This window comes from Pelophylax lessonae (genome assembly GCF_965119305.1).
Source record: "Pelophylax lessonae genome assembly, chromosome: 5".
Lineage (NCBI taxonomy): Eukaryota > Metazoa > Chordata > Amphibia > Anura > Ranidae > Pelophylax > Pelophylax lessonae.
The window spans coordinates 517798661-517821740 of record NC_138772.1 but is presented as its reverse complement, the minus strand read 5'-3'; the positions used below and the strand labels follow the sequence as shown (position 1 = coordinate 517821740).

The 23080-nt window shown below is 43.6% G+C and overlaps 1 protein-coding gene across 1 annotated transcript in view; it reads left to right on the top strand.

The window, feature by feature from the left end:
* The window catches only part of LOC309555383 (protein MTSS 1-like), a gene marked incomplete at its 3' end in the record, with an annotated part of 72428 nt that overhangs the window by 25718 nt on the left and 23630 nt on the right, over positions 1–23080 (top strand). The window contains exons 2-3 of the mRNA XM_082257373.1: positions 16806–17016; positions 19425–19544. Coding sequence (XP_082113499.1) covers positions 16806–17016; positions 19425–19544 — 331 coding nt within the window. The remainder of the gene's footprint in view (positions 1–16805; positions 17017–19424; positions 19545–23080) is intronic.

Below are 23080 nucleotides of genomic sequence, written 5' to 3'. Positions count from 1 at the left end.
TAGCCCCTCCTCCCAGTGCGCTCTTTAACCCCCCAGTGTCTTAGCCCCCCCCTGCTCTTTAGCGCCCCCTCAGTGCTCTTTAACCCCCCCCGCTCTTTAATCCCCCCATGCTCTTTAGCCCCCCCCCACCCAGTGCTTTTCATCTCCCCCCATGCTCTCTGGCTCCTCCAGTCCCCCCCCCAGTGCTCTCCAGTTCGCCCCCTCCCCCTGTGTTCTCCATCCCCCTGGTTTTCCCTCCCCCCCCCCAGTGCTCTCCACTCCCTGCACCTTCCAACCCCCCTGCAATGCTTTCCAAACCCCCCTTAATTCTCTCCAGTCCCCCCCCCCCGTGCCCTTCAGTGCTCTCTGCTTTCCCTGGCCCCCCCTTGTGCTCCTCTATCTTCTATCATGTCTGCAGTCTCTGACCATCTTTTGTATCACGTCCTCAGTCTCTGACATATCACATATATGCAATGACAGACCTCACATGTGATGTGCAGCACACTGCTGTGCAAATCACATGTGATGTGTGTGCGATGCAAATTCAGCCATACAGATTGTATGGCTGAATTCGCATCGCATTGGGACACAACTCGCACAGGGCCCTTTTTTGGGTCCGCACCCATGCGATCCGATTCATGTTGGAACTGACATCTCGCACTGTGATATGCAAACTGATCTGGGGATGTGGTTAACTTTGTATTGGCAGCCCCAGCAATTTGTATATGGCAGTGTGAACTGCCTGCGAGTTGAATGCAATGCGGGACCCCGCAGTAGATTTGCAGGGTTCCCGCATCGCATATATGTGAACTGGGACTAATACCAAGCACATTTAAAGTGACACATCTGAGGGGCTGTAAATTAGGGTACACTAGTGTTGCCCTCTGAAGAGTGAACCACAATGGATCACTTTTCAGAGGGTGTTTGCTAGGTGGCAAGGAAACATTATGATGCCTCCTCACCATCTAATGTAATTCTTAAAAACCTGCACCACCTGCAAAGGTTCCTCCTTATATCAGGACCCACCCCCTTCCTTAGTGTATTCGCTCTGCGGAAGGTGGTCTCTGGTCACCAGAGTCCCCCCTACATCAGAGTTCCCGGCATTCCCCTTTACATCAATCTGCAGGATTCCCCCTTACAGTGCAAGGGGGAACTCTGTGGACGCTGATGTGAAGGGGAGCTCTGATGTAAAGGGCAATGCTGCAGACCCTGATGTAAGTGGGAACTCTGATGTAAAGGGGAATGCAGTGGACTCTGATATAAAGTGGTCTCTGGTCACCTTATATCAGAGTTCCCTTTTAGAGCAAAATTCTTCTTTATATCATTATATCAGAGTTCCCTTGCATTGTAATGGGGAATCCTGCAGACTCTGATGTTCTTTGTTGGCTAGGTTATATTAACCTGACCTTCTTGTAAATGGAGAAATATGGCTTTTGACTTTTGTTTAACTTAAACACACATTGCTAATAGTGCTATCTACATGTTTATAATTTAAAATATTGATATTTGCACTGTTTACCACAGAATACGGGCATTTTAGGCACTTTTTTTGCAATGTCGAGGGGGGATCCTGGGTGAGTTCCCACACTTTTTTTCCCAGGACTTGACCCCTGGCGGCCACCATTATTTTCCAGCACTGCCTTTAACCCTCTTGGGCGTGGAGTTTACCAGAGCTTCACAGGTTGCCACTGAAGTCCTCTTCCACTCGTCCATGACATCACAGAGCTGGTGGATGTTGGAGACCTTGCGCTCCTCCACGTTCCGTTTGAGGATGCCCATAGATGCTCAATAGGGTTTAAGTCTGGGGACATGCTTGGCCAGTCCATCACTTTTACCCTCAGCTTCTTTAGCAAGGCAGTGGTCGTCTTGGAGGTGTGTTTGGGGTCGTTATCATATTGGAATACTACCCTGCGGCCCAGTCTCCGAAGGGAGGGGGATCATGCTCTACTTCAGTATGTCACAGTACATGTTGGCATTCGCGGTTCCCTCAATGAACTGTAGCTCCCCAGTGCTGGCAACACTCATGCAGCCCCAGACCATGACACTCCCACCACCATGCTTGACTGTAGGCAAGACACACTTGTCTTTGTACTCCTCACCTGGTTGCCACCACACACGCTTGACACCATCTGAACCAGATACGCTTATCTTGGTCTCATCAGACCACAGGAGATGGTTCCAGTAATCCATGTCCTTAGCCTGCTTGTCTTTAGCAAACTGTTTGCGGGCTTTCTTGTGCATCAACTTTAGAAGAGGCTTCCTTCTGGTGATGACAGCCATGCAGACCAATTTGATGCAGTGTGCGGCATATGGTCTTAGCACTGACAGGCTGACCCCCCACCCCTTCAACCTCTGCAGCAATCATACGTCTCTTTGCCAAAGACAACCTCTGGATATGACGCTGAGCACGTGACCTCAACTTCTTTGGTTGACCATGGCGAGGCCTGTTCTGAGTGGAACCTTTCCTGTTAAACCGCTGTATGTTCTTGGCCACCATGCTGCAGCTCAGTTTCAGGGTCTTGACAATCTTCTTATAGCCTAGGCCATCTTTATGTAGGGCAACAATTCTTTTTTGCAGATCCTCATAGAGATCTTTGCCATGAGATGCCATGTTGAACTTCCAGTGACCAGCATGACAGCGTGAGAGCGATAACAGCAAATTTAACATACCTGCTCCCCATTCACACCTGAGACCTTGTAACACTAACAAGTCACATGACACCGGGGGGAGGGTGGCTAATTGGGTCCAAATTTGACTTTTTTCACTTAGGGGTGTACTCACTTTTGTTGCCAGCGGTTTAGACATTAATGGCTGTGTGTTGAGCTATTTGAGGGGACAACAAATGTACACTTATACAAGCTGTACACTCACCACTTTACATTGTAGCAAAGTGTCATTTCTTCAGTGTTGTCACATGAAAAGATAGAATAAAATATTTACAAAAATGTGAGGGGTGTACTCACTTTTGCAAGATACTGTGTGTGCGCAAGCGTGTGAATGCATGTGTGTGTGTGTATATGTATGTGTACACAGGTTCATCCCATAACATTTTTATATCACCCAAAAGATAATTTATTTCAGTAATTCATTTCAAAAAGTGAAACTCCTATAGATGCATTACACACACACAGAGTGATAGATTTCAAACATTTCTTTCTTTTTATTTTGATGAATATGGCTTACAGCTAGTGACAACACAAAATTCAGTATCTCAGAAAATTGGAATATTTCATAAAACCAGGGCTTTTTTTCAGCGGGAACGTGGGGGAACGCAGTTCCGGAACCTCCAGTCTGAATGTATGCAATGGCAAAGGGGTGCTGGGGTCAGTGGGGTGAGCTGAAGGGCCTATTGATGCTGGCTGCTGGGGGATCTATTGTTGCTGAAGGGCATTTGTTGTGGGTGGGGCTATTGTTTCAGTGGAGGATTTATTATTGCTTGGGGGAATAGTTGCTGGGGGGGACTACTGTTGTATGGGGGGGATCTATTGTTGCTGGAGGACATTTTGTTGTGGGTGGGGCTATTGTTGCAGTGTAGGATTTATTGTTGCTTGGGTGAACTATTGTTGTTGGGGGGGGGGGGGCGATTGTTGCAGGGTAGGATTTATTGTTGTCCGGGGGCTATTGTTGTTGGGGGTCTATTGTTGCTGATAACAGGGGATCTATTTTACTGTTTTTTCTATTGTTGCAGGGGAAGATTTTTTTTTTTTTTGTGGGGGGGGGGGGGGGGTCTATTGTTACTGATTCCAGGGGACCTATTTTACTGCTTTTCTAGTTATCATTAACAAATTCCATACAAATTACCTAGAACCACAACTTGATACTTGGTTCTGTATTCTCTAAAAAGGGGGGAGGGGGTACTGGGAGGTGGGCAGAGGGTGGAACCAAAGGACAGCGCTTTTAGGTGGGTAGGGGGTGGAGACGAGGGGTGACTCAGAAGAGGGGAGTACCTGCACCTATTCTCGGAGAAAAAAATGTCCTGGTCGTGGCCAACCTAGCGCGGAGCTAAAGTTAGATTGCTCTCGCTGGCCAGACTTGGGAGGCCAGGCCGCAAGGATCTAAGATATCCAGTGCCTGGCCCAGTTGATTGTAATTCTCATTTCTCACAGGAACAGAAAATAATAATAATTTTAAAAAATTCCATTTAAAAAGGGAAAAAAATGCCAGGACCAGAGATCCCAGCAGGGAACCGGATCCTTATTCCTGACTAGGCAGAAAAAAACTGAGGTCCTATAGCAGTAGGTGGGAAGTATACCCCCTAGGACTGCCCTAGGGGCGTAGTCAAATGTGTTTCCGTCTAGTCCTACTCCTATGGAAAGAAGCTTAACCCAAGGGTCAAAGAAGATATGGAGCGGTGTCCGTCAATAAACGAAAGAGAAAATTGGGCTAACTTTACTGTTTCGTTTTTTTTTTTTTAGTTTATGAATATTTCTTTTCCCAAAAAAATTGCGTTTTAAAAAAAACCGCTGTGCAATTACCGTGTGACATAAAAAATTTCAACACACACCATTTTATTCTCTAGGGTCTCTGCTGAAAAAATATATATAATGTTTGGGGGTTCTGAATAATTTTTCCATGTAGGAGCGAAGTGTCAGAATAGGTTTGGGAAGGAGGGGGTTAAAGTAAAAGTCTCTGTTTTTTTTTTTTTTTAGTTAAAAATAACCAGCATGTAATACTTACCTCCTCTTTGCAGTTGGTTTTTCACCGAGCAGCCCAGATCCTCTTCTTCTTGGGTCCCTCTTCGGCTCTCCTGGCCCCTCCCCCAGTGTAAAAATAAAAAAAATTAAAATAAAATAAACAACAAAAAGTTAAAACGCCCCTGTCCCATCGCGCTCCCACACAGAAGCGAACGCATACGTAGGTCGCATCCACATATGTAAACGACGTTCAAACCACACATGCGGGTTATCCTAGCGAATGTTAGAGTGAGAGCAATAATTCTAGCACTGGACCTCCTCTGTAACTCTAAACTGGTACCCTGTAAAAAATTTTAAAGCGTAGCCTATGGAGATTTTTAGGTACTGGAGTTCGGTGCCATTCCGCGAGTGCGGGCAATTTTAAAGCGTAACATGTAAGGAATCTATTTACTCGACGTAACATCATCTTTCATATTATACAGAAAAATCGGGCCAACTTTACGTTTTTTTTTTTTTTTTTTCATGAAAGTGTTTTTTTTTCCCAAAAAAATTGGGTTTGAAAAATTGCTGTGCAAATACCGTGTGACAAAAAAAAATAGCATTGACCACCATTTTATTCCATAGGGTCTCTGCTTATGTGCATATGTATGTATGTATGTGTATATATATATATATATATATATATATATATATATATATATATATATATACACACACACATACATATACATACATATATATATATATATATAATATAATGTTTGGCAGTTCTGAGTAATTTGCTAGCAAAAAAAATGATGATTTTTACATGTAGGAGAGGATGGCCAGAATTCACCTGGTATGGAAATGGTTGATAAAATAATAAACATTATTATATTATTATTATGATACAGGATTTAGTGCAACATATAAATCCAATTATTTATTTCTAAAAATCTTGATTTTATTATCACCTAAATTCTAATTAAAACAATCTATAAAGGAGTTATTTTTGTTGTTACAGAAGAGCTCATTTGCATCAAGAAATTACAAACACATTCACATGAATTAAGGTGGTTTTAAAGGGAAAAATGTTTTTTTTTTTTAAATAAAATAATATACATTATTATTATGATTATACAGGATTTAGTGCCAGCAGTTTGCACAGCACTATACAACGTTAGGGCGACATGTTATACTTACCTGCTCTATGCAATGGTACTGCACAGAGCAGCCCCGATCCTCCTCCTGTGCCCCCTGCTGGTGCTCTCCAGTGCTGCCAAGGTGTGTGAAAGTGCACAGCCACCCGATCGTTTCCATCTGACAGCCAATAGTCGGTTTGTCAGATTTGCACACTTTCCCGGCTCCTGCAGTGTGTGTAACCCCCCTACTGCTGCTGATGTATGGTGTATGTCAGCGGCAGTAAAAGGGTTAATCACCATCCCCAAACAGCTCTCCTCCATGTACATCCCATAGAAGCGCAATGTAAATGACAGCCAGGAGGGGGCAGGATTTTTGAGAAAAAAAAATCTGATAATATCTGTGAATTGATAGAAGGAATGCAGACCCTCCAATCATTCCCAGCTGAGGAAGGGGCCACCATCGAGTTCTCTCATCAGACCTGCTGTTGCCATGGTGCTGCACGTGATCAGTTACAGCAGCAGCCGTTTGAAAACATGCAGGTTGGGCTGAGTGCTGTCATCACACTGGTGACAGTTATCAGTTAGCTGGATGCACCTGCTCATTTGCATATCTTCGCAAAGGATTCTGGGTAATGGGTTTTGTCAGCTCAGGGTTGGTAGAAAGTGAATAATTTGGGTTTCTGGACGGTTTATAGAGCTGGAAGGATTGGGAAGTGATATACAAGCCAATAAGAAAGATTTTAATGGTTTCAAATTAGAGTCTCCATAAGTTGGAAAGCTTTGTAATTGGAGGGTTTTATATACAATATTGGATTCCTTAGTATGTAGAGCAGTTGGAGAGCAAGGGCCGTGGTTGGATGATACCATGTGTAAGCACATAAGTACCATGTGTAAGCACCATGTATAAGTTGGAGCAACAACCCTCTGTGACAGCGCACCAGAGATAACATGGCGGAAGTAATACAAATGTGCAAGCACACAAATTGCAGCACAGCCCCTAGAAACTCAGCGCACCAGTAAGGCATGGTGGAATTAACACCATCTGTGAGCAAAGGCATGGTGGAATTATAACACCATCTGTGAGCCCATCAGTTGCTGGACCCTTCGCAGCAACCTAGCGCACTAAATAGCACAGAAAGAGGGGCCCCAAACAAAGTCTCCACCCGGATGTAGCCTCACCTCCTGCCCAAGTTTTTAAAACCACAAAAGCCTTTTCCTTGTTTTTTTTTAAATGGGTGGGGCTATTGTTGCAGTGGAGGATTTATTGTTGTTGGGGGGGGGGGGTCTATTGTTGCATGGGAGGATTTATTGGGGGGGGGGGATTGTTGCAGGGGAGGATTTATTTTTGCTTGGGGCTATTGTTGTTGGGGTTCTATTGTTGCTGATTCCAGGGGATCTATTTTACTGCTTTTCTAGTTATCATTAACAAATTCCATACAAATTACCTAGAACCACAACATGATACTTGGTTCTGTATTCTCTAAAAAGGGGGGGAGGGGGGTACTGGGAGGTGGGCAGAGGGTGGAACCAAAGGACAGCTCTCGGAGGTGGGTAGGGGGTGGAGACGAGAGGTGACTCAGAAGAGTCAATTTGTATATCATCAAAAAGATAATTTATTTCAGTAATCCAATTCAAAAGTGAAACTCCTATAGATGCATTACACACACAGAGTGATAGATTTCAAACATTTCTTTCTTTTTATTTTGATGAATAAGGCTTACAGCTAGTGACAACTCAGAATTCAGTATCTCAGAAAATTGGAATATTTCATAAAACCAGGGCTTTTTTTCAGCGGGAACGTGGGGGAACGCAGTTCCGGCACCTCCAGTCTGAATGTATGCAATGGCAAAGGGGTGCTGGGGTCAGTGGGGTGAGCTGAAGGGCATATTGATGCTGGCTGCTGGGGGATCTATTGTTGCTGGCGGGCATTTGTTGTGGGTGGGGCTATTGTTTCAGTGGAGGATTTATTATTGCTTGGGGGAATAGTTGCTGGGGGGGGACTACTGTTGTATGGGGGGGATCTATTGTTGCTGGAGGACATTTTGTTGTGGGTGGGGCTATTGTTGCAGTGTAGGATTTATTGTTGCTTGGGTGAACTATTGTTGTTGGGGGGGGGGCGCTATTGTTGCAGTGGAGGATTTATTGTTGCTTGGACGAACTATTGTTGTGGGGGGGGGGGGGCTATTGTTGCAGGGGAGGATTTATGGGGGGGATTGTTGCAGGGGAATATTTATTATTGCTTGGGGGCTATTGTTGTTGGGGGGTCTATTGTTGCAGGGGAGGATTTATTGGGGGGGGATTGTTGCAGGGGAGGATTTATTGGGGGGGGGGATTGTTGCAGGGGAGGATTTATTGTTGCTTGGGCGAACTATTGTTGTTGGGGGGGATCTATTGTTGCATGGGAGGATTTTTTTTTGGGGGGGGGGGTCTAATGTGGCAGGGGAGGATTTATTGGGGGGGGGGGATTGTTGCAGGGGAGGATTTATTTTTGCTTGGGGCTATTGTTGTTGGGGTTCTATTGTTGCTGATTCCAGGGGATCTATTTTACTGCTTTTCTAGTTATCATTAACAAATTCCATACAAATTACCTAGAACCACAACTTGATACTTGGTTCTGTATTCTCTAAAAAGGGGGGGAGGGGGGTACTGGGAGGTGGGCAGAGGGTGGAACCAAAGGACAGCTCTCGGAGGTGGGTAGGGGGTGGAGACGAGAGGTGACTCAGAAGAGGGGAGTACCTGCACCTATTCTCGGAGAAAAAAATGTCCTGGACGCAGCCAACCTAGCGCAGAGCTAAAGTTAGGTTGCGCTCGCTGGCCAGACTTGGGAGGCCGTAAGGATCTAAGATATCCAGTGCCTGGCCCAGTTGATTGTAATTCTCACAGGAACAGAAAATAATAAAATAATTTAAAAAAAATCCATTTAAAAAGGGAAAAAAATGCCAGGACCAGAGATCCCAGCAGGGAACCGGATCCTTATTCCTGACTAGGCAGAAAAAACTGAGGTCCTATAGCAGTAGGTGGGAAGTACACCCCCTAGGACTGCCCTAGGGGCGTAGTCAAATTTGTTTCCGCCTAGTCCTACTCCTATGGAGAGAAGCATAACCCAAGGGTCAAAGAAGATATGGAACTGTGTCCATCAATAAATAAAAGAGAAAATTGGGCTAACTTTACTGGTTTTTTTTTTTAGTTTATGAATATTTCTTTTCCCAAAAAAATTGCGTTTGAAAAACCGCTGTGCAATTACCGTGTGACATAAAAAATTTCAACACACGCCATTTTATTCTCTAGGGTCTCTGCTGAAAAAATATATATAATGTTTGGGGGTTCTGAATAATTTTTCCGTGTAGGAGCGAAGTGTCAGAATAGGTTTGGGAAGGAGGGGGTTAAAGTAAAAGTCTCAGTTTTTTTTTTTTTTTAGTTAAAAATAACCAGCATGTAATACTTACCTCCTCTTTGCAGTTGGTTTTTCACCGAGCAGCCCAGATCCTCTTCTTCTTGGGTCCCTCTTCGGCTCTCCTGGCCCCTCCCCCAGTGTAAAAATAAAAAAAATTAAAATAAAATAAACAACAAAAAGTTAAAACGCCCCTGTCCCATCGCGCTCCCACACAGAAGCGAACGCATACGTAGGTCGCATCCACATATGTAAACGAGGTTCAAACCACACATGCGGGTTATCCTAGCGAATGTTAGAGTGAGAGCAATAATTCTAGCACTGGACCTCCTCTGTAACTCTAAACTGGTAACCTGTAAAAAATTTTAAAGTGTAGCCTATGGAGATTTTTAGGTACTGAAGTTTGGCGCCATTCAGCGAGTTCGGGCAATTTTAAAGCGTAACATGTTAGGAATCTATTTACTCGACGTAACATCATCTTTCATATTATACAGAAAAATTGGGCCAACTTTATGTTTTTTTTTTTACTGTTTTTTTTTTTTAATTCATGAAAGTGTTTTTTTTCCAAAAACATTGTGTTTGAAACCTTGCTGTGCAAATACCGTGTGACATAAAAAATAGCAATGACCACCATTTTATTCCATAGGGTCTCTGCTAATATATAATATTATGTTTGGCAGTTCTGAGTAATTTGCTAGCAAAAAAAATGCTGATTTTTACATGTAGGAGAGGAATGCCAGAATTCACCTGGTATGGAAATGCTTGATAAAATAATAAACATTATTATATTATTATTATGATACAGGATTTAGTGCAACATATAAATCCAATTATTTATTTCTAAAAATCTTGATTTTATTATCACCTAAATTCTCATTAAAACAATCTATAAAGGAGTTATTTTTGTTGTTACAGAAGAGCTCAACATTTGCATCTAGAAAATACAAACACATTCACATGAATTAACCACTTGCCGACCGAAGCACGACTATTTACTGCGGTGGTCAGCCCCTCACAGGCAGAGCGACGTAGGGCTACGTCGCTAGCCTGTGAGGGTCTAGGGAGTGAGCGCGCGCCACCGGACGCTCCCGCGTGGTCTCGGACCCCCCCGCGTGTGTGCCCGGCGGACCCGATGCCCGCCGGGCACTCGCGATCGTCCGGTACAGCGGGAGAAAGGCAGGCGGCTAATGTAAACAAGCCGCCTGTCATTCTCCCCGATGTAAGAATGGTGATCATACGGTTCTGCTATGTAGGACCGTTGATCACTGTTCCTACACCTCTAGCCACAGCCGATCACAGTTAGAACCACACCCCTAGGGACACACACAGCCCCTCCCTCTCCAAAAAAGTTAACCCCTTCACTACCAGTGTAATTTTACAGTAACAGTGCATATGTATAGCACTGATTACTATAGTAATGTCACTGGTAACCCCAAAAGTGTCAAAAATGTCAGTCAAGGGTCCGATCTGTCTGCCCCAATGTCGCAGTACCGCAAAAAAAAACGCAGATCGCCGCCATTACGCGAAAAAAAACAAACAACAAAAAAGACAAAAATCTTTCCCTTAGTAAACGCGATAACTTTTGCGCAAACCAATCAAAATACGCTTTTTGCGATTTTTTTTTTCTTTTTTACCAAACATATGTAGCATAAAACAAATTGGCCAAAAATGTTAAAAAATTTTGATGTTTACATTTTTTTTTTGGGGAATTTCATATAAAAAAATGTGAAAAATATTGTTATTTTTAGCAAAATTGACGCTCTTTTTTTGTTTAAAGCGCAAAAAGTAAAAATCGCACAGGTGATCCAATACCACCAAAAGAAAGCTCTGTTTGTGGGAAAAAAAGGACGTCAAATTCGTTTAGGTACAGCGTCGCACGACCACGCAATTGTCCGTTAAAGTCACGCAGTGCCGAATCGCAAAATAGGCCCTGGTCAGGAAGGGGGTAAAATCTTCCAGGGCTTAAGTGGTTAAGGTGGTTTTAAAGGAAAAATTTTTTAAAAATAATATACATTATTATTATGATTATACAGGATTTAGTGCCAACAGTTTGCGCAGCACTATACAACGTTAGGGCGACATGATATACTTACGTGCTCTATGCAATGGTACTGCACAGAGCAGCCCCGATCCTCAAATCATCACTGACTGTGGAAACTTCACACTGGACCTCATGCAACTTGGATTCTGTGCCTCTTCCTCCAGACTCAGGGACCTTGGTTTCCAAATGAAATGCAACATTTTCCACAGTCCCTAATGATTTGGCGAGCCATGGGATCGGGTGATGTTGGTCCACTGTGTTTTATTAAGTCCAAAGTCAGCGCAGCCCTCTACCAGGAAATTCTAGAGCACTTCATGCTTCTCCCTGCTGACCAGCTTTATGGAGATGCAAATTTCCTTTTCCAGTAGGATTTAGCACCTGCCCTCACTGCCAAAAGTACCAATACCTGGTTTAATGATCATGGTATCACTGTGCTTGATTGGCCAGCAAACTCACCTGACCTAAACCCAATAGAGAATCTGTGGGGTATTGTCAAGAGGAAGAACCTGGGCTTCTAGAACACCTCAGCAATGCCACAGGCTAATCACCTCTATGCCACGCCGCATTGATGCAGTAATTCATGAAAAAGGAGTCCTGACTAAGTATGATATACTATAATGTACATGGACCTACTTTTCAGTAAACCAACATTTCTGTATTAAAAATCCTTTTTTTTGTTTTTTTTTGTTAATGGTCTCATTTAGTAATCTGATTTTCTGAGATACTGAATTTAGATTTTTCCACTAGCTGTAAGCCATAATCATTGAAATTAAAAAAGAAATGGTTGAAATATATCACTCTGTGTGTAACGCATCTATATAAAATAGGAATTTAATGACTGAAATAAATTAACTTTTTGATGATCTAATTTATGATATGCACGTACGTGTGTGTGTTAAATGTTTGTATATAATTTCTCAAATTGATTTATGGGAGAACCAGGGGCAGACTGGCAACTTTCAGCCCAGGGGGCAAGTACAAACCAGAGGCCCATGGTGCAGCGACTCGGCCCTCTCCCACTCTCCCTCTCCCCGGCCTCCTCCTGACCCCCATTCCAGGCTGAAGCTTTGCTCCAGGTACTCTCTACTCACTGGCTGAATCCGGCTTCCCGACCTGGTCAGCAGGGGACGGTTGGGGAAGCTAGCTCAGCTCGGTCAGGGCGGCCTGGGGGAGGAGAGTCTCCAATGGGGCATGGAACCGGCCTCTGCTCAGACACAGTTTACACCATCCATGCTGGGGAAGAGGTCTGCGCTCTGTCCTTGTCTTCATCCCACACTCAGTAGGTCAGCAGTGGGGACGTTTTACTTCTCTTCACCAGGAATCCTTTAGGCATGTCTGTGGTGGAAGCGGTGCAGCATTTTTACGGCGCATCAGAGTGGCCCGGGGGGCAATTGCCCCCTGGCCCAGTCCTCCCCTGGGGAGAACCTGCCTTCATGAGAACCACCTGGTGCAATCTGAGTGCTGTAATGTGAAAAGTTGCAGTGTCTGCATCCTTTTACAGTGGAGAAACTTCAACAAAAATGAATCTCCTGTGGCAGGGGATGCCTGGAATTTGATTTGTATCTCAGCAGTGAGCCAGTCACACCGACCCAAATTAGATTTCTGGGGCATGTACACCACACTTCCATATTTAATGAAAGTGACAACTTGAATTTTGATACAGAATGGCTTATGTAGCAATAATATATACTAAATCCTTTAAACTGTTGCTCATGTCAGTTTCATTGGATATGCTCTGCAGCCTGCGGGGTTGCATTTTCTATTACTACAGTGCCACCTTGTGGTTAAAATTAAATTTGTAGGGTCCATTCACACTTGGGTTCTTGAAACCTTGCACTTGTTCCATTAAATTTTAACATATGGGATGACGTGTTTGTAGCAGCAAGTGTTTTGTGTATTTAACACCCTGTCTAATTTTTTAAAATCTTAAAACACCTTCCCACTTACAGTCACTGTGTCTATTGTTGGGAATACACTTATAAACTTCCTCTCTTTGAGTGCCACCAGCCAATGCTTTGTGCAGATACTTTCTGTCAATCCCCACTATTGCTGAGTCATATGTCCTTAAATATATATATATATATATATATATATATAATGATTTAGGTGGGAAGATTAGTCATAAAGCTTTTGTTAAGTTAGCTGACACATGCCGATTCTGCAAAATTTGGATTATGGGTTGTACAGATACAGTATAAAGAGGAAAACATGCCCAATATATGCATAGAAATGTGCAAAAAATCCAGCTCCAGGCAAAACATATTTTTTAGATTTTGTTGCCATAGATAAGAATTATATCATCTGTCAATTCTTTTATTGCCTTTCGTGTCCTTGCTTCAGTGATTTCACTCTACTTCCTGACCACATAGGAAGAGAGGAGATCTCATCTACAGGGACAGAGACAGCAGTAACACCTGATAGAGGTTCTCACCCTTCTCCACTTCACTCTAAAAAAACAAAAAAAAAAACAAATGTCCTCTCATTGGATAGATTTTGCTCATTTCTTTATTAATGTGCATGGCAGCCAATCGGCTGCTTTGTTTTAAGCCTGGACTGTGAAAAATTATATTTGCAGGCGGGTTGGTTGCTGTGGGATACAATAAATAATTTACACCTCCAAAGTTCCATAAACTGGAGTCTCTGATGAAAATTCACAAAAGGATACTGCTCCAGGTGTTCTTATGACTTACCCGCCGATCTAGGGTGCCGGCTCAACAAGGCCTGTCTATTCCTAATGCACTAAAATCAATCAAAGAAAGCTGCATCACCGCCATGTTTTTTTCTTCAGCTTTAAAAACTTTACTGTCACTTGAATGAATTTACAAAAAACTAGAGCAGGTTACTGTCCACCAGACCCTGCTCCCACTCCTCTGTTGCGATTTACCCCAAATTTGGCATAGTTGAGACCAGCTGTCTCTGACCCCTGGGCCACAACCGGTCTTTGGCAACATTATATTCACCCTCTGATGTTAGGGGGGACTCGGATGGGGACTCTGATGGAAGAGGAACTCTGATATAGGGGGGGGGGGGGGACTTTGATGAGGTCTCTGATATAAGGGGGAATGTTAATGGGGACTCTGATAAACCAGGGGCTCTGATGGGAACTCTGATGAAAGGATGGACTTTGAGGAGGTCCTCGATATAAGGTAGCTCTGATGGGAACTCCGATGTAAGGGGGGACTTTGATGAGGTCCATGATATAAGGTAGCTCTGATGGGAACTCTGATGAAAGAATGGACTTTGAGGAGGTCCATGATATAAGGTAGCTCTGATGGGAACTCTGATGAAAGAATGGACTTTGATGTCCATGATATAAGGTAGCTCTGATGGGAACTCTGATGTAAGGGGGGACTTTGAGGAGGTCCTTGATATAAGGTAGCTCTGATGAGAACTCTGATGTAAGGGGGGACTTTGAGGAGGTCCATGATATAAGGTAGCTCTGATGGGAACTCTGATGTAAGGCGGGACTTTGAGGAGGTCCTTGATATAAGGTAGCTCTGATGGGAACTCTGATGAAAGAATGGACTTTGATGTCCATGATATAAGGTAGCTCTGATGGGAACTCTGATGTAAGGGGGGACTTTGAGGAGGTCCTTGATATAAGGTAGCTCTGATGAGAACTCTGATGTAAGGGGGGACTTTGAGGAGGTCCATGATATAAGGTAGCTCTGATGGGAACTCTGATGAAAGGATGGACTTTGAGGAGGTCCTTGATATAAGGTAGCTCTGATGGGAACTCTGATGTAAGGGGGGACTTTGATGAGGTCCATGATATAAGGTAGCTCTGATGGGAACTCTGATGAAAGAATGGACTTTGAGGAGGTCCATGATATAAGGTAGCTCTGATGGGAACTCTGATGAAAGAATGGACTTTGAGGAGGTCCATGATATAAGGTAGCTCTGATGGGAACTCTGATGAAAGAATGGACTTTGATGTCCATGATATAAGGTAGCTCTGATGGGAACTCTGATGTAAGGGGGGACTTTGAGGAGGTCCTTGATATAAGGTAGCTCTGATGAGAACTCTGATGTAAGGGGGGACTTTGAGGAGGTCCATGATATAAGGTAGCTCTGATGGGAACTCTGATGTAAGGCGGGACTTTGAGGAGGTCCTTGATATAAGGTAGCTCTGATGGGAACTCTGATGAAAGAATGGACTTTGATGTCCATGATATAAGGTAGCTCTGATGGGAACTCTGATGTAAGGGGGGACTTTGAGGAGGTCCTTGATATAAGGTAGCTCTGATGAGAACTCTGATGTAAGGGGGGACTTTGAGGAGGTCCATGATATAAGGTAGCTCTGATGGGAACTCTGATGTAAGGCGGGACTTTGAGGAGGTCCTTGATATAAGGTAGCTCTGATGGGAACTCTGATGTAAGGGGGGACTTTGAGGAGGTCCATGATATAAGGTAGCTCTGATGGGAACTCTAAAGTAAGGGGGGACTTTGAGGAGGTCCTTGATATAAGGTAGCTCTGATGGGAACTCTGATGTAAGGGGGGGACTTTGATGAGGTCCTTTATATAAGGTAGCTCTGATGGGAACTCTGATGTAAGGGGGGACTTTGATGGGGAGTCTGATATAGGGGAACTCAGATGTAAAAGGGGTAGTTGATAGGGACTTTAATATAAAGAGGCTCTGATGGGGACTGTGATGGACTGAAGATTATTTTAAAGTTCTTTGCTTGGTTTTACTGATTTTTTTTTTCTTTTTCGGTTCCAAATCATATCTTGCTGATTCAAATAAAACTCCCAAGAAAACAAGAAAAATGAATGAATTTGTTTTAATTTGATTCACCCATTTATCAAACAGTTTTTTTTTTCTTGGCTAGTGAATATTTGGTCTAGACCCCTGGTGCCCAACCTATGGTCAGAGGGCCCCATGTGGCCCTTTGGTATATAATGTCAGGCCTCGGATCTCAGCAGTCTGTATTGGGAACATTGATTAGGGTAATAGCACTGCTCCCTATCCTCATGTAACATGTACCCAGTTTCATATTGTCTTCTGCATATCTCCAACCAAAAATTTATCCTGTCCACACTCTCACCATCATTTCCTCTATTAGGTCTGCAGTCGCTGACAGACCTCCCAAGCACTGCATATAAAGAACATTATGTGGGCCTTTTGTGATGTCAGGGGCCACATTTGAGGCCCCCCTATAGCTCATCAGACAACCACTGGTCTATACTATAATATTTGGGGTGAAACAAATCAGAGGAGTTGGAATAGGGTTTGCAGAGCAATGTGCTCTAGTTTGCTGCAAATTTATCCAAGTGGCAATAACATTTTTTTGAAGTTGAAGAAAAGAAACATGGCAGAGGTGCAGCTTTCTTTAATTTTTTTTTCCTCTGACCACAATACAGCAGCACTAGCTTGTAGCAGGCACCCTGAAGAAGCATCTCCAACAGCCTGAAACGTGGGATACTGCAGTCATTGTACTAAGTGTGTCTGTGTGTCATTTGTCGGTCTTGCTGCCTGCTTGCTGGAAATTTGTGGAGTTATAATTTGGTGCTTGATTTTTTTCCCCTTCCCTTTTTCCCTTTCCCTTTTTTTTCTTTTCATTCCCCTCACCCTTCTGCCCCCACATTTTACTACCCCCCTCGTATTCTCCTCTCCCACCTTCCCCTTGTCTCACACAGCAGTCTGAACAGCGTTAACAGTAATGACTCGAGGTTGAGCGGCTCGCACTCACACTCACCTACTTCACACTATCGCTATCGCAGCTCCAATCTGCCCCAGCAGGCGCCGATGAGGCTGTCCAGCGTCTCCTCCCATGATTCTGGCTTCATTTCCCAAGATGCTTTTCAGTCAAAGTCTCCATCGCCTATGCCACCGGAAGCTGTCAACCAGGTAAGCCAGAAGTCTGTGTGATTTGGAGTCTGTTAAGTGTCATTGGTCATGGTGCTCACCAACACCTTTATTGGACTGTATGCTCCACAAACTTGGTTCTCAAACTGAAACTTTTTCTTAATAGAGTTGGGCATTGTCAGAACTCCCATTGGGATTTTATTTCAGTCTGAGGCCTTGTTGGGGAGATTTTTCCTTACTTCCTGTCCCAGTGACAACTTGTATCAGACGGCAAATTAAAGCAGAACTGAACCCTCCTATTGTTTTCAGCCAAGGAAGCTGCCATCTTAGCCTCAGTTTGATGCGATCAGTTAGGACATCAGCCATTTGATGGTTTAACAGTTTGGTTGAAAGCACAAGTAAATGTGACAGTTAGCAATCCTGGCATTCCAGCAATGTAACTGTCTTGAAACCATTAAATTGATGGATTTAGTTCTGCTTAAAGAGGTTGTAAACCATAAAAAAAAAAAATTTTTCAACCTGAAAGAGAATCACAAAATGAGCTAGCATGTATCGCATACTAGCTCATTATGAAATACTTACCTTAGAACGAGCCCCCGCCGTGCCGCCCGCTTAGCTGTATAACGGGCGACATGTTCAGTCGCCCGTCTTCCGGGATCGCGGGGTCCGGCCATCTGATTGGCCGGAGCCGCGGTGACGTCACTCCCACGCACACGTGCGGGAGCCGACGATCACGGCACGGCAAAGAGGTTGTAAACCCATAATTTTTTTTTTTTTTCCGACCTGAAAGATAAACACATAATGTGCTAGTATGCATCACATACGAGCTCATTATGAAATACTTACCTTAGAACGAGCCCCTGCCGTGTCGACCGCTTAGCTTTATGACGGGCGACATGTTCAGTCGCCCATCTTCCGGGATTGCGGCATCCGCCCATCTGATTGGCCGGAGCCGCAGTGACGTCACTCCTGTGCACGGGGCTCTGAAGGAACAGCACCAGCGGCCGTTCCTTCAGATCGCATGCGCCAGTGATGTCAATGGCTGCATGTAAGGTAAATATCTCCTAAACGGTACATGTTTAGGAGATATTTACAGTACCTATAGGTAAGCCTTATCATAGGCTTACCTATAGGTAAAAGTTGCAGAGGAGGGTTTACTTCCTTTTTAAAGGAAAATATGGAGATACAGACAGCAATAACATTTTATTTCTGAACGAAAACCAAATACATGGTTAGAAATTTGTTTGTTCTTAAAAAAAATGTCGTCCTGGTTCTTTGAAATATTCTCCCCACTTTGGTTGAATTGAATGTTGAATGAACTGATGTTGAATTCAAACATCAGTTTGACCCCATTGATGACTAGAAAATCAAATGGTATTAAAACAAAAAAAAAATGACAGTAAAATTCTACTAGTATATGGCCAGTTAAGCAGATTAAGTAAGAATTTCTATGATTGCCCCAAGTCCTTACGATTCAAAAATAGGTTGTCAATGCCAGCTTCTAAATGTGTATCCTGAAAGATTTGCTGTGCACGGGTTACAAGCAGGGCCGAAACTAGAGGGGGGATGGGGCAGGGGGGCATCTGCACCGTGCACTACATTGAGGGGGGTGCCGCTTCTGACAGGAGTAGTGATAGCAGTATCACTTCTCCTGTCAGCCTGGGAAGGAGGGAGCTAGAGTGTTGTGAGTGCTGTGTTCTCTCTCCCACTCTTCTGTCCCCGCCCACCCGCCTATCAGACTTGTTCCACGGAGCTCAGGAAGTGCTCTAAAACCCCCTCAGTTCTGTGCTAGAGGTTATGAGTGGCTAAAAGACACAAAAACCGACCAGGGGTAGCATCAGTACAACTCCCCTACCTGTCAAAGTACGGAGCAGGAAAAGCCAGAAGCTTCTAGTGCACCCCTGCAGACAGCGGCTCAGATATGAGGGACGGGTCTGATCACCCATCTGAATGCATCCTTCTTGATCTCTTTATTAGCACTACAGATCTATCTTGTAGTTCATTTTACGGAGTCAATCTAGGCCTTGTTAAAGTTCACTGAGCCCTGATGAAGGGGGAAGTGTTTTTGGCCTCTGAAACATGTTGGCTGTTTTATGTGATCATATTTTGAATAATTAAAGCAATTTGGATGTTGATACAGTCTGATAACGGTGATGTTTCAGCTTCTTCTTTCCTTTGCTTTTCTGTGCTTATTGATTGCTCACAATATTCCGTTCATACGTCTCCCAGAATTCATCCAGCTCTGCCTCCTCTGATGAAGGGGGGAAGTGTTTTTGGCCTCTGAAACATGTTGGCTGTTTTACGTGATCATATTTTGAATAATTAAAGCAATTTGGATTCCTGTACAGTCTGATAACAGTGATGTTTCAGCTTCTTCTTTCCTTTGCTTTGTTTGCTTGTGCTTATTGATTGCTCCCAATATTCCGTTCATACGTCTCCCTTGTTTCCAGAATTCATCCAGCTCTGCCTCCTCTGAAGCGTCTGAAACCTGCCAGTCGGTCAGCGAGTGTAGTTCTCCCACATCTGTGAGCTCCGGGTCCACCATGGGAGCGTGGGCCTCCACTGACAAGGTGAATATGTTTTTTCAGCCATTGAAGTGTTCCTGTATTACAATATGTACAGCTGATGATGACCTGGGAACTAACAATTATTTTGTAGCATCCAAACGAATACCTTTTCATATTGTTTCTTGCACTGTTTCAATCTCCGATAATCTGTAATCGAGATAAAATTTAAATTGGAGTAATTTTACAGGTCAACTGATCTAAGAACCAACAAATCAGAATAATAAATGACCCTGTGTAAAAGATACTAATATACACAGGCGGGTTCTGTGCAGAATTCAGGATATTTTGGTTTGCTTTCCTTTATTGAAGTTTTTATAGGTATAATGTGTTACATAGGAAAGAGAGGAGATCGGTCACTAGCTTGCTGAGAAAAATGACATTGAAGTATGTGGAATATAGTATATAGAATATAGTAAAAGTAGATACAATAGTGGTATAAGTAAAACAAAACTGTTACTTGTTGGAATGAAAAGAAAATGACAATATTAATATGAATCATGCATGATAAGCAGATCACTGATTGATGGAGAAAAAAATGAAAGAATATGCTAAAGATGGCTTCCAGGTGTAGATATTTTATACAGTTACATTGGCCATATGTACAGTATATGCCATACCTGACTGATGCCCCTACAAGCTGGAAATCACTGAAGTAGACATACTCCAGTGATATCCAGGAGGAGACGTTTACAGGATGAGTTCACACTTCGCATAGGTGCCATTAAGAGCATGCTCTGCATTATCTGAATTAAAGCGGACCTAATCCCCTACATATACACAGTGAAGTGAACAGCCTCAGATGATACACAGAGATGAAAGAAATCTCCCTACATGTTTTACATGTATATCTGCTCTCTCCAGCTTTCTACACTGTCTAGAAAGTGAACATCGTGTTAGAATTTTCTCTTCCTATTCCAGCACTGGGTGGGGAGTCTGGGCATACACTGTGGGACACCAGATTGGAGGAAAGGCACACCTCCTTCCACATAGGCAGATGAAGGTATAAACATGCAGAGCTGTGCTGTGAATAGACCAGCTCTCTGCTAATCTATCTCTATGCACCCACCCCAACACAAATTTCCAGCTGCTTTTATCTCCTGTGTCGGAGAACTTGCCAGAAGTTATCATGCTGAAGAAACAGAGCAGCATAAAGACACAGGACTTAGGGCATTGGAGGGAGATCAGTAAACACTATAGATATATGTGCCCAGGTCAGATTTTATGAATGGTGTTTACATTCACTTTAAGCCACAGAGTGTCATTTCTACAATCTCCTGTGTTACATTAACTGATGTATCCAGTGCATGTGTTTTTGTAAAGATAGGCCGTTCTATACCTTATTTTATAGCACCGCTTGGCGCTCACCTGACCGGCCTCCTCTTTCTTCTCCCAGTCTGACAGCTACAGTGGGAGGGGCCGAGAAACCCTCACTGACATTAGCTAGGAGGAGAGAGGCAGCTGGTCACGTGAGCGGCGCTATGAAAAAGATATACATTGGCTTATTTTTACAAAACCACATACACTGGGACACCTTATTTAATGTAACACAGGGGATTGTAGAAAGAACACTCAGAAATTATAGCAGCAGTCGGAGCTGACAGGGAGGGAGGGGGGAAGGGGGGGAGGGGGAGGACACCTCTCTCCTGCCAAGTGCCCCCAGAGCAAGCAGCTTGCTGTAGGGGCACCCAAGCGGGCACACTCCCGAGCCGCAGCTCTGGGTGTCCATTCACACACACAGCCGCAGCTCAGCCCAACCCCCTGTCTCTGCTCATTGATTCACTGGCTGTGATTGATAGCAGTGGGAGCCAATCTGTCTCAGCTAATGAGCGGTGAGAGTCCCAAGAGAGCCGAGACTGTCGTGCACATCGCTGGATCACGATGGAGCTCAGGTAAGTATTACGGGGGCCGCTGCACACAGAAGGTTTTTTACCTTCATGCATAGAATGCATGAAGCTAAAAAACCTTGAGCCTTTACAACCATTTTAAGCATGAGGTTTTTTTCTGAGAGCCATCCATCCCAAGTAAGCCTAAGTTTACAATATTAAGGGTCAGGGAACATGTGCAAACCGCTCTTGTTCCCGACCTTGCAGATGCACAAGGGTTCCATTGATTCCTAGTGACACCCCCAAGAATCGGAAAAAGCAGAGCTTTTCAGGTGCAAAAATACGGTGCATTTCCATGTGGCCGTGTTTTTTTTTAAAAGGACCAGGGACTCTTTCCCTGCATTTCCCACAAGAATCTGTACAGGAAGTGACTCAGCCACCATTTTGAGAAGATACAGCAGGGCAGCAAGACATGTTTTTCTCAATCTCTCGCCATCACCCCTGAGAGAGCTTAAAAAGTGTTACTGCTGACGAAGTCGTTTGAGTGACGCAACACGTACGGGAGCGGAGCCTGTGCACGGAAGCCGCATCCAGGTTGATTCCCATAGTTAACGGACAGACGAGCCTGTGATAGCCCCCACTGCTAAAAATTTATTTATAAAGGAGGAAGGAGGAGAAGTTTATCCCATTATATTTGACACCCTTGGGTATAACAGCGTATCTGACTCATTGGAATATATGAGTCAGATAGTAAGTCTTCAGGCCAGTCTAGGGTTCAGCAGAATCCTCTTCATCTCGTCTCTTTCGCTGGGCAGTCCACGATGTTGCGGAAAGCACCATTACCCTGTGAATGAAGGGCACTGTGACTGCTGAAATTCATGAGGAAAAAGAAGGTTGCTCAGCGGATCAGCGCCAGGACCTTATTGTTTGTTTCCCACAAGTACAGCATCCCATTCAAATCCCGTTCAAATCAACGGGCTGCTGTGCCGGCACAAGCGCAAGCCGTACCACCCACAAGAGTGTGAATCTAACCTAATGTGGAAATGAGGTCTCTTGTATCACCCGAGGCTAGTCACTTCAGGGGGTATATGTATGGATTTGCAACCACTTTAAACTTTCTATATATTTGCCATCTAATACTATCTGTTTATGCGCCAACATTTTATTTTTGTAATCCTTATAATAAAAATTTGTTTATTTTCTGGTAATGTGGGGTTTTGCAGCAGTTTTTTCTTTTATTTTCCATTATCATGAGCTGGGCTTTATGTATATATTTGTTGTGAAGATATTTTGGATGTGGATGCTGTTGGTTCCATATACTTTCACATTTAAATTGTTATTGAGTTTAATGGTATTTTTTTTATCACACATCAATTTACCCTACTGTCATTTCATGTCCATTTATCATATTTTTTTATTTTTATTTTGCACAGAGCCATCATTACCTTGGGTGAAGGCAGCCATTTTGTGAGCTAATTGTGAAAATTTAGCCTAGGCCCCCATAGTACATTTCAGATAAAGAGATATCTAGTTGTAGTTGGTTACATTCAACTGGACTTGTTCTGTAATGTTGAAGATATTTGAGCTTATCCAAGGCATGTCTCCAGTTCTAATTACATTAGAATAGCCTTTCTCAACATTTTCAGCATGGAGGAGCTCTTGAAATAACTTTCAGGTCTCAGGGAACCCCTATTAAAAATGACTTTTTAGTGTGAT